The 12,323-nt window shown below is 37.3% G+C and overlaps 1 protein-coding gene across 16 annotated transcripts in view; it reads right to left on the bottom strand.

Annotated features, from left to right (window-relative positions):
• The window catches only part of TRDN (triadin), a 231,780-nt gene that overhangs the window by 49,172 nt on the left and 170,285 nt on the right, over window positions 1-12,323 (bottom strand). For 15 of the 16 annotated variants that reach the window (XM_083857350.1, XM_083857335.1, XM_083857345.1 and 12 more), the window contains one exon: window positions 3,029-3,058. The exons of the other annotated variant lie outside the window; for it this stretch is intronic. In XM_083857350.1, the coding sequence (XP_083713476.1) occupies window positions 3,029-3,058 (30 nt within the window). The remainder of the gene's footprint in view (window positions 1-3,028; window positions 3,059-12,323) is intronic. 16 annotated transcript variants of the gene reach the window in all.

Genomic DNA, 12,323 nt, shown 5'->3' with positions numbered 1-12,323 from the left:
GAAATGATGAGATTTATATCACTTCACCAACACTTGAATCTATTTTAATTTGTTTGATTCCTTGGTCACAGTGCTTTGAATTATTAGGAAGAGTTAAAAATTTTTGTGAAGTGGCAGCCAGATTTGCTCTTGGGAAATTAGGGGAGTGCCTTACTCATGCAAAGGTTTGCTGCCTCTTGCCCTTTTGGAATTGACAACATTTACACATTTCTGTGACAGTTTCTCTATCCCACACATATTGAAAGAAGGCATAACACGATGCTGAAGGGTAAAGCTGACCATTTTCTAGGACTTTTGTCACAAAGTCCTAGAGACCTAACCTTTGAAAGAGAAATAGTGAATGCCTAAATTTCATGCATTAATTGTCCCTTAAGGTTCCTGTTACTACCATCCATATTTGAAGAAATCAGCACAATATGTAATCTTTCTCCATCTTAATTTTGTTCTTTTCTGTCTCTTGCCAGCTCCTTCAAACCCGATTTATGCTATGCACAGAATGTACCATCAACCAAACGCGTCATTCCATCTTCTTCTCTTTTATGATGGCTTGTCATTCTGTGTGGCTCATTATTCTTGTTTTTCTAGATGAGGAATGTGTATTTGAATAAGACAAAATAATTGGAGAAAGCTTCATGTCGAGTACAGTGTCTGTGTGCTGCATGATTCACATGAGAAATGGTAAAGTGCTGTTTGAACTGTACCACAATATATTTTGGATAATGAGCCAGTCAATTTAGAGCGCTGCCTGCCTACTTCTATTATTTTTGCAGCTGTGCAAAAAATACTGTATCCTTAAGCAAAACCAGTGAACATTACCCTTTTTTTTTTATTGCCAGTCAGAGGAATATCCATGCAGCCTAGAGCAATTTCTTGTGACAACAGAATAAGCAGAAATAAATAAAACCTCATCATATTAGGAGTTAGCTTGTAACATGCAATATTTTCCATGTGGGGCCTGCAGGGAGGGGGAAACTAGATGAGAAAGCATGGCAACTAAAGCATGGCATGCTCATTTTTCAGAAGAGCCCTTATTACTTCTCTCCAGTTTTTTAGTTTAGTGCATATCTACTAAAAGCAGGAACATCACTGAACCAGTTTTCCTTAGTCACTGGAAGATTTCATTTTTCTGGCTTTTTTTTTTTTTTTTTTTTTTTCACTAGAATCACAGCCTTCCTTGCTGACAATATAAGTTATGATCTCAGAAAACCAGAGGGAGGTTTAATAAAAAGAAATTAATAAAAGGATGTTATCATAAGAATGACTAAAGCTGAATTTCAGTTCATACTTCCATGTTTCTATGAAATAGGTTGGTGGTAACCAGCAGGATGAGGTACAGCCTGAGCCAGGTGCTTGAAAGTATCCTACATGTACTTGTTGCAAAATCCTTTCAACTAAGAAATCAAAGGGATTTTTTTTTTTAAGCAAAAGAAATATAGAAAGGAAAATGAAATGGAAAAATTGATTTAACTTCAAAGAATGTTCATGAAAAATGCATTTTTCAATCAGTTTTGCTGGGGAAGGGGGGAAGAAAATCCTAACTGGTGAAAAAATGAGCGCTAGGTATTTAAAACAAATTCCCTTGATGTTCTGTAAATGAATGGGCCCATAATCAGTGACAAAGGTGAGAGAAGTAGCACCCTTAACAATTACCTCATCCTTTTCTATCCACTAAGGATGTAGCTGTTCATGTTTTTGAACACAGCAGACATTTTGATATCTGAAAACCAATGGCTCTAAGTGTAGCTGCCAGTTTTCTGATTCTCCCTGTTTTGTGTGCTACTTTTCATGCTTCAGTTGTTGCAAATTAATCTTTGGACAAAATATCCTGCTTGATACCTATTAAGCATGGTTGTTTTTGATAACTGAAATGAATTTTATTATTCTGTTAAAGACATGAAGTGAAATTTTGGCTTCAGTGGAGTGAATGGGAATTTTGCCACTAACATCAACACAGCCAAAATTTCACTCATGAGCTGATAAAACATTTGAGACCACAATATTTTTTCCCAGTTCAGTTAACAGTTCTGTACAGGGAAAAAAAAAAATTAGTAGGATTGAAGATGTCTTCATGTATAGACAGTAAAGGTTGGCTCCATTGGTCAATTATGTGAATCACAGAATTTCCAAATGGCAAAGGACAGACCCTGCCCCCCATACCAAATCTCCCATCAATTATAAAGAGCTATTTTTTTTCTCATTGAATAAAAAAAATCTCAAATAATCCTAAGAAATGCATGGATATATTCTGAAAATGTTCCCATTGCTCCGTTTAGTGAAAAAGACAAGATTTATAAACCCAGTACTCAATAAAGGTGAATAAGTTAAAAAAAAAAAAAAAAAAAAAAAAAAAAAAAACCACCACCAACAACAACAACAAAAAACAACTCAGTGCAAATATTTCATTATTTTTGCTGTTTGAATAAAATCAGAAAATTAGGGAAAAAAAAGTTTTAACTCAGCAAAACTTATTCCAAAACACAACACTATAAATAGATATTTAGGGTCTGATAAATACATTATGGTTATCTTTAAATAAAAGCAATATTTAGGGTTCTGAATTAGGACAAAATTTTCCACTAATCTGTTAAAATATCAGAGAATGACTTCAGCAAAGGTTACATGCAAGCTCCATATATATCTGAAAAGAGGAAATTAAATGTTACCTAGAAAAGCAACTTCTGCAAAGAGCAAGCAGCCAGGTCAGCATGCATGGTGCACTACAAGTTCTGTTCTCTTTTACAAATCCTAACGTGGTAACAAAGGCCTTTCATTTTCTTCCCAGCCAGAATGATAAAGTGCCTGATACCGGTCTGTATTGGCCTGTTTTAAAAAGGAGCTACCAATAGTGGAAATGACAACAGTGTTATCACAGCAGGAGCAGATAAAGTTGGCTGATGGTAGCACACGAGGGGCTGTAAGTCATCACAATGCTGTATATCATCCCAATTGTATCACCGAATGAAAGAAACATTTCTCACAGCAGTCACAGCCTGAAAGACATTTCAGTCAAGGGAAAATATTGATTTACCTTTCTTCTCCCCCTCCTTTTTCACTGCAGCTGAAATAGAAACAAAAATACTGTGTTTTCAAAATTGAAGTTAATAGCAGTATCAGTAAAAATAATGCAAACACCTCTATGAGCCTTCGTGTACATTTCTCAAACCACACATATATTATGCCATGAAGGAATAAATTTCTTTGCCAGATGAAGAAACTGAAATGTTTCCTCACAGACACCCAGCTCTGCTATTGATGAGAGCAAATTCCAGCTTTATACATTCTCACATGTAAGTTTAGTCATGGTTCTTCCAGACATTGATAATTGTCCTTCCTCCTAGACATTGATAATAATGGGAAGAGAGTCATAGAGTATTTCAAAATCAACAATGAAGGAGGAGGACAGATTGAAATGGCAAGGCATAAAGTGGTAAGAGAAGTATCGAGAAAGGTTATGAGACATCACTATTTTAAGAGAAATGTGTGCTTTTTTGCTATTAAAAATGTAGTATTAAAAATATGCAAAAAGTAAGAAGGAAAAACTGCTGAAGTTATGTTTCTAAGCCTCTGCCAAATATTGAGATTTTCAAGATCTGATTAACCAGCAATCCCATCTCTAAATCTCATAGCATGAGTTTTATTGGAAGGAAAATGGGAAAGAGACTGGAAGAAAACTGATACTTAAAAATTTAAACCAAATTTAAAAAACCTGGAACTAGTTCCTCAGTGGAAGCTGTGCTGTGTGCCCAATATTCAAACAGATTAAAAGCTCCCTAAAATTCAGACCACTATTCCAATAAAACCTTGCACACATCTACAATGAGTGCAGTGAAATTGTAACAAAATTTTACTAAAAGGGATGAGGTGGCTAAAATGAGAGTTATCCGCATTTACAGATGACTGCTGCAAATCTGATGGAGATGAGCCAAGCTTATTCTCAAATCCATTCAAAATCCATGCACTACCCATTCCCCAGCCTACATTTATATGACTGAAACTTCTAAAAATGTAGTTACAGATGTCGCTTTATTTTGAAATGTCTGTTATAAGTGGTCTTACTAAGCCTCAGCCTTAGGCCAGCATTTCCAAGCTAAAGAAAATCTGAATTAAGATTCAGAGCCTGTACTTCCCAGGAAAGGGTCTTCAGCACCCGGCTGCCAGTATGAATGGATCTGATGTGGCACTGGAACTGGAAACGAAACTCTGCCCTTCATTGGATAATGTGCCCTGGTACAGGACAGAAATCAAGGATCATGAGGTCAGAAAAGGATAGACACTACCTAGTAGTTTCAAATGTTTGCATTTTGGGTGCTGATCTCTGTCTCTTCAGTGTTCTTAAAATGAGAAATCATTTTACTTCAAACTGTTTGTACATTTGGATAAAAGAAAGAACCAGTTAAACCTTGAATTACTAAAATGCTATTTATCAATGGCCTGTGGCAAAAATATTCTGATTTCAAAGATTTTTCATGCTTTCTATCACTTACTCTCCTTTGAAAATTAGATAAATTTTAACAATCTCAAGAATGTGCTCAAAATTTAAAGGTTTCGTGATTAGAATTAGTGAAAAACTGGCACAAGGTTTCCGGGATCTGGTCCTCTTTGCAGTCGCTTCACTTTTTTAGGTAATGTGTGTATCAAAGGTGTGCTGTGCGCCTTACACAACCTGTTCTTACAGCAGACTTAGTAGTTTTTTACCCCCAGAGACTGCTATAGGAACCTCCATGGTTTTTGAAAGGCATAGTTACACAGCCACTTGTGGTGTGTTGATTTGATTCTCAAATCAACAGAAACTCCAAATATCAAGACTCTGGGAAGGACTTTATAGGTGAACGTGTAGTGCACCTCTGGGCTCCTCCTGACTTTTATTATTTCTGTTATTATGCCATTATAGCCTGTTGTGACATCTGTTGGAATTTTCACCTTGGCCACCGTCTTTCTGATGGAACATACCGTAAATACTCAACACAACTCATGAGACAGAAGGGGCCTCATTCCGACCACTGTAGCCAGTAGCATTGCTCTGGTCAAATCCTGTGACTCAGATGTAAAATGAGCAGGAATAAATGAAAAAGAGCAGAACACTGTCCTTTATATTGCTCTTCCAGAGGTTGAGCAATGTGTCTGAATCTGAAAAGTAGCAAAAAGATGGATAGTTTGCTACCCATAGAACTTGGTTTGCTGCTGATAAAAGGCCAGATTACCTGCTAAGTAATGTGTAGTAGATAGGGAGGGAAGGGCATGAAATAGAGTGATGAACTAGAAGATGTAAGAGATGCTCTTGGCCCTGTGCTTTTTACCTTATTATTTGGAGAAAGAACAAATTCTTGAGTCAACTTGTTTTGCTCTGTACTGATGAGACTTGTAGTTCTTGAATTAGGAATTTGTACACACAAAGCTATTCAAAGAAGACTCTGTTAGCAGCCTTAAATCACAGTCTGTCTTTTCTAGGCCTATCCAAATCCAATCATACTTTTTCAGTTAATATAACTAGTATACAAAGCAAAACACATTTATCAAGAATATACATACCATATTCTGGAATTATAAATCTAGACTGACAAATATTCCAGAAACCAGAAATGAGCATCGTCACGTTTTAGGTTTTGTGAATAGATTAAAAAAATCATTGCAAGTCATGGAGGATTTTGTTCAAATTTTTTATGTAGGGTGGGAAAATAAAGGTAAATTTCCAGTGGTGGGAAGGTCTGTTATATTATAGTAAGTATTTTGAAGGAGGAAAAAAATCCCCACAAATTTAAGATAGTTGTATTGTTTTGGACTTTTGTCAGAAACTTGAACCTTGATCACCAGCAGTCTGTCAATCTCATACAGAGTGGTGTTTTCAAAGGACTTTTTTCTGAGCTGTTGAGGAAACAGAAACCTTTCCAAAACCATGAAGATGTCTTGAAAGCGGCAAAAATCCTGTAAACACTGGTTCCTACTCAACGACAGTCCTTTCTATGTAGATCCAGGGATAGCCACAAACAGATATTTAGTCTTAATACTACCATAGAAGTAACTTCTACAAATTCTCCCTTTATTTTCTTATCAGAAACAATTTGTTTCCATCCTGAAACATTAGGTTTAACTTTATTTCTAAATTTGCAATAATTAATTATGAAAAATAAATTTCCGCAAAGATATTCAGTTCCTCTGTGTCATTTCTAAAGAGCCCTTGACTTAGATTTGTGATTTTCCATCTTATCATGATCATACTAATTAATCTCAAAGGGAATATTGAATCTTTCCTTTTTCACTTTGTATGAGACTTTTGTTGTTTTTCCTAGGCCACTCCAGTGCCACATTGTCAGGGAAGGGTTTTGTACACAACACTCTAAACAAGATGCAGTTTTGATTTATGCAATAGTTTAAGAACATTATATGCACTTTTCCTAATGCATTTGCATATGGAAGAAAATTTTCCACTGACTTGTCTGCAGCAATACTTAGGTACTTTCCTGAATTTACATAGTGAATTTAGAGATAAATACTTCTTTAATATTTTCCCTCCACTACATATTGCATTCGATTTATTGACACTAAATTTTCTTTGACATCGTGCTATCTGTTCACCTCATAAATTCAATGTTTCACAGCCCCTTCTGATCCTAGATTCTTTAACTGATTTTGTCAACTGAAAATTTCATTACATTGCTATTTCTATCTTATCCTGTTAATAAAGGACTATAACATGAGTCCAGGCACGGAATCATAAGCAATTATTCTGTATACAAGCTGCAAGATGAAAATTAATCAATTGCTCTCTGCTTCCTAAGCAGATATTTATTTTCTCTAATACTGTAGGTCTTAGGCAGCAGCTACTTGACTTCTGCAGTGATTCTGATACTGAAAATTTATAAAAGTCTATTTAAACCATTAAATAAATGCTGTGCTAATTATTTTATTAATATATTGAAAACAGATATTACTAAGACAGCGTTTCCATTTCTAGATACAACACAGGCCGTAACTCAATGTTTTTCCAGATATTTGGTTTTGTTCTGAATTTAATTGTGAATTCACCAAATTTCTGACAGATTCTAAAATTTCTGAATAACCCTGGAGTAGTTTAAGTGTGTTTGCCCTTACGCAGTATCTGTTTTGTCTGAAAGTATTTGAAGCTTTAAATAAGTTCTTATATTTATTTTTCTTGTAAACATATAAGCTGTGGTGAAACAAAATCATATGCAAACTCATCCCATGTGTTCAGGTAGTCTGTGATAACTGTTCATATGCATGCTGCTATGCTGAAGTGAAAACCACCTCATGTAGACAGCTACAGCAAAGCATCTGGTATCCACTGAGCTGATACTGTCTTTGCCCATCTCACCATAAATTTTCCATCTGTTCATAGCTTGAGAAGAAGATACTGTTTTAAAATATTTAAGAACCATATAAAGTGATATTTCTTTCTTAGACCTGCCTAGAAGATATTTTCTCTCTCCCTTTCAGTCTTTCTGAGTTGAGAATTTCTCTTATAAATATCAAGTGAAATCTTACTCATGTTAAAAAACCACAGTTAAAAGAACCAGTATAGTGAGCATCAGAGAGCAGCATTTAGCCTTTAAATTTGCTGGAGCATCTGTTATTTAGAATGATTCTCATTCAGTAGCAGGAAAAACCTTCCTTGCCCTTTTCCTCCTCTGGTCCAGATTTTAATGAACAGAATAACCTCTTATTCAATTATATTCATGATTTTATCATTATTGGGCAAGAATGATGTTACAGTTGAACTCCCTCATAACCTGCCTATCCCTTTTGCCTTAATTTGTAAGACATAGCTGCTGACCTATTACGAAAAATATTATTCGCTAGATAACCCCCAAAAATTTTACACTATTTTTCTCTTTATTACTAGCAATGGCTTAATGAGAATATGGAAAGAAATTGTCTAGAAGGAAAGTGTGCAAACTCTCATACATTCTCACTATATGGATTATTAACCCCATGTTCTGGATCCTGCTATGACAGTGTTAATTTTTACAGTAACCTGAAGGGAGGAGAGCCAGGACTCAGAGGTAATTCTATACGACCTCAAGTAATTTTCTGGGGATGGAGATAAAGATGGATTCCAGATTGGGTAAGTGGTGGACAGAGAGGTTGTTTATTGCCTGCAGTTTCCACAGGCAGCATTTGTATATGAATCGCCTGTTTTTGTCTTGTACACTCCGCCATTAATATTGTTGCTCTTATTGTTCATTATCTTATTGCATTGCTCTTTCCAGCAAATTGTATTTCAACCCATGATTTGTACCTTTTGGCTCTTCAATTCTCCTCTCCTGCCTGTCACAGTTGGGAAGTGAGGGGAAAGTGAATGAGCAGTGTGCGATTTGGAGTGTTCCAGTGGGAACATTAAATTGGGGAATACTATTCCTAAACCACAACAGTTCCTCTGTAAACTAACTTGGTAGAGGTGGCAAGAGTGTGATAACATTTCTGAGCCAGTTCCCTTTGGCTGTGTGTGGAGCCTGGTCCAGTGCAATTGCGGCAATAAATCCAGAGGGACTGTGACACACTTGAGAGGTGAGCGTGTGTGAACCTGATGAAGTTCAACAAGGCCAAGTGCAAGGTCCTGCACATGGACTGGGGCAATCCCAAGCACAAATACAGATTGGGGAGAGAATGGATGGAGAATAGCCCAAAGGAGAAACGTTTGGGGATGTTGGTTGACAAGAAGCTCAGCATGACCCAGCAATGTGCATTCACAGCCCAGAAAGCCAACCATGTTCTGGATTGCATCAAAAGCAGTTGGGCTGGCAGGGCTCTTCTCTGGTGGTGAGACCCCTCCTGCAGCACTGTGTTCAGTTCTGGGGCCCAAAACTTGAGAAGGACATGAACAGTTCCAGAGAATCTGAAGGAGGCCATGAATATGCTCAGAAGGCTGGAGCCATGGCTGCACTATGTAGGCAAGCTGAGAGTTGGGTTTGTTTGGCCTGGAGAAGAGAATATTTTGGTGAGACCCTATAGAGGCCTCCCAATAGCTGAAGGGAGCCTACAAGAAAGGTGGAGAAACATTCTTTACCAGAACATGTAGTGATTAAACAAGGGGCAGGGGCTTCAAACTGAAAAGGAGTAGGTTTAGATTAGATACTAGGAAGAATTTTCTTTTACTGTGAGGGTGGTGAGGCACTGAAAGGTGGTGAGGTTGCCCAGAGAAATTGTGGATGACTCATCCCTGGAAATGTTCAAAGTCAGGTTGGGTTGGGCTTTAAGAAATTTGATTATTTGACGTGTCCCTGCCCATGCCAGGGAGGGTAGAACTAGATGACCCCTCCTAATCTAAACTATTCTATCAGTCAATGAGAAAATGGCAATAAAACAGAATAACCCTGATTCTGTCAGCTCTTGAGCAGCACAATGTCCCAATCAGAGATAATCTTTATTTCTGATCTAAAATAATATGTGAAACAATAATATTGTACATCAAGAATTTTGATTTATTGCGTAATCATGGAAAAATAAAAAGTTAGACTCATTTCTTAGCCCCTCACTTCAAGGCAGACACTGAGGTGCTGGAGCATGTCCAGTGTGTGTCCAGCAATGGAGCTGGTGAAGTGTCTGGAACACATGTCCTATGAGGAGCAGGTGAGGGAGCTGGGGGCGTTTAACCTGGAAAAAAGGAGGCTCAGGAGAGACCTTACTGCTCCCTACTGCTCCTGCATCTCCTTTGGCTATTCCTCATCCTATATCCTCCAGAAAGGAGGATGTAGCCAGTGGGAGGCAGTCTCTTCTCCCAGGCAACCAGCAGCAGGACAAGAGGACTTAGCCTCAAACTCTACCAGGGGAGGTTCAGGTTGGACAGGTCGGAGGAATTCTTCACAGGAAGGGTTACTAAGCTTTGGAATGACTTCCCGGGGTGTTGGAGTCACCACTCCTGGAGGTGTTCAAGAAACGACTGGACATAACACTTAGTGCCATGGTCTAGTTGACAATGTGGTGTTCTGTCTAAGGTTGAATTCAATAATCTTGGAGGTCTTTTCCAGCATGAATGAGTCTGTGATTTTGTGATTCAGAGGACTTTTCAGGATGCTGTTATGGAGTCCTGAATATACCAGAATGTAGCAGTCTCTAACTCTAGGAAATACCTGAAGTATCTGTAGACATGCTTTCATTTAAAAACCTGGTTTTACTACCCAGACTGTATTTCTACATACATATGCAGGTACTACTTATACACCTTGAATATTTTCCTATCAGGCTATACACGAGGATAACTTTACACTTTGTAGTTTGCCATAAAAGATATCTCATGTTTAAATAACCAACTTTTTGGAATTAAAATTTTAACTCCTTCCTTTTCTAAATTGGTGTTCATTCACATAATGTATGTAACTTCTGTTTTTTTCTCTTATTTTCTAGTGTATATTTAAGAATATTTACAGAGAAGTGCTGACTCAAAATGGATATTTTATACCTGCCGTTATGACTCAGTCTTGGTTATATGTATGTCGCTATCTTAGTTTGACTTTTAAAGCTCTGGTATTTTCTTGAAGTATTTCTTACCGACAATGTGAAGCAGTGATGTTCTGTAATGGATGGGTCATTTGAACAGGCTGATAGGGAGATTTTTGTATACCAGATATATCTACCTTACATTTTAGTTCCCTATTAGTCAGGATTTTATATTATAATTCTACATTGAACTTGTGTGAATTTCGTTTTCACATTTCAGAAATGTATTTATCATTTCTCAAATATAAACAAATGGGTTACACTGAGGCCACTTTTGTTATTGCAATTTACACTGGATTTGACAGATTTCTGTAAAGTAGCAAATGCTAGTCTAAACACTGCTATTTTTCAAGGCATTTTTGGTCGGCTAGTTTAACCTGAGAAAGCACCCCATGTACTCTCAGTTGGCTAAAAAAACAAAGTGCTCATAAAATTGACCTCCTGCTCACAGTTGGTTACAGGGTAATGGCCACAAAATTTCTGGAATACTTTTCCTCAGAGAGGCTTTTCTCAAACTGTCTGCCTGATATATGTGACATGTCACTTATCATTGTTAAGAAAGAGAGGGTCAGTGATGCACAGCATCCCACATGAATGCTTAAAGCCACTTTACACATTGGGGTTACACTCTTCTGACAAAATGTCAATGTCTTGTCATGCATATTCAGTGTCACTGAGTTATTTGTATTTGCTTTTGGAAATGTTGCACTTGTTTGAATCCCAGAAGATAAGAAATAGCGTATCTGTCACATGAAACAGAAAAGACAGAAACAACTTTTAAAAACTTGCAGCCACTGAGCTGAACTGTCTCCAAAGGAAGATTGTATAAGATTTCCTGTGTCACAAACTTTGATGACTAGCAAATTACTGAATCCTATTTTTGGCACAAAAGTGATGTCACCATGCATGAGGATGCAACCTGAGATCTTCCCACTCAAGTTCAACTTTCCTACTCAACTTTTCTGTTGCAGTCCTGTTTCTGGGGCCTTGAAGGATCTGTAGTCCTGCTCACTGGGCCGACCTAAGATACACAAGACTTAGGAGGCAGTTGGCCTAAGTGTATGTCTGACAGAATCTAATCCAAATATTTTAAGTTCTTATAGAGTCAGGTAGAGTCAAAGAGAAATGCTATCTCAGGTGTGGGAGATCATTTATTCTCAGTGAGCTCTGCAAGGCACCAAGTACATCCACAGATGACATACAAGGTTGTATGCAATCCTGTAGGAATAACTGAAGTGGTAGTGCTCATAGAAATAACTGAAGTGACTAGTGCTCATCTCACTTGGGAAGCTAGTAAAGGCTATGCAAACCCAGTGCTATCAAACTCCACTAGATTATGGCATTGCTTATCCAAACATCCTGCTGTAAGTATTAAACCAATCAATTCTACTTCAGACTTCACCCACGCTTCTTTAACAATCATGGGTGTCTCTAATGTGACCTTAAACTGCAGCAGAGTTAAACTCAGCATACTCCACACTAAACATTCAAATCTTCATTCTTGTGTTTTGACAAGCAGGAAGCTGTAAGACTGTTAGACAATACAACATCATAGATTTCTATGTTTCTTACAGTGTTTTAATCGGTAGGTTAAAAAGTTACATCAGGTAGAAAAAAAACTGAATGAAAGGAAAGTTCATTTCTGAACATAACTTGTACTTTCTACTGCTATACTATGAGAAAAATCTTGCACATGTTCTATCAGCTACTACAGGAAGAAGGCTTCATTTTACTATAAAGAAAAGACAGATACTAGAGTTAATCACCTCTGGGTAGTAACTTTCCTTTTCAAGTATACCAAGCATAAACCACTGCATGTGCAGCCAGTGGAATTCTACAGTGTTTTGATTAAACATGTCCTTTCTTGAAAT

This window comes from Zosterops lateralis, assembly GCF_965231275.1.
Source record: "Zosterops lateralis genome assembly, chromosome: 3".
Lineage (NCBI taxonomy): Eukaryota > Metazoa > Chordata > Aves > Passeriformes > Zosteropidae > Zosterops > Zosterops lateralis.
This window is presented reverse-complemented; position numbering and strand designations above follow the sequence as displayed.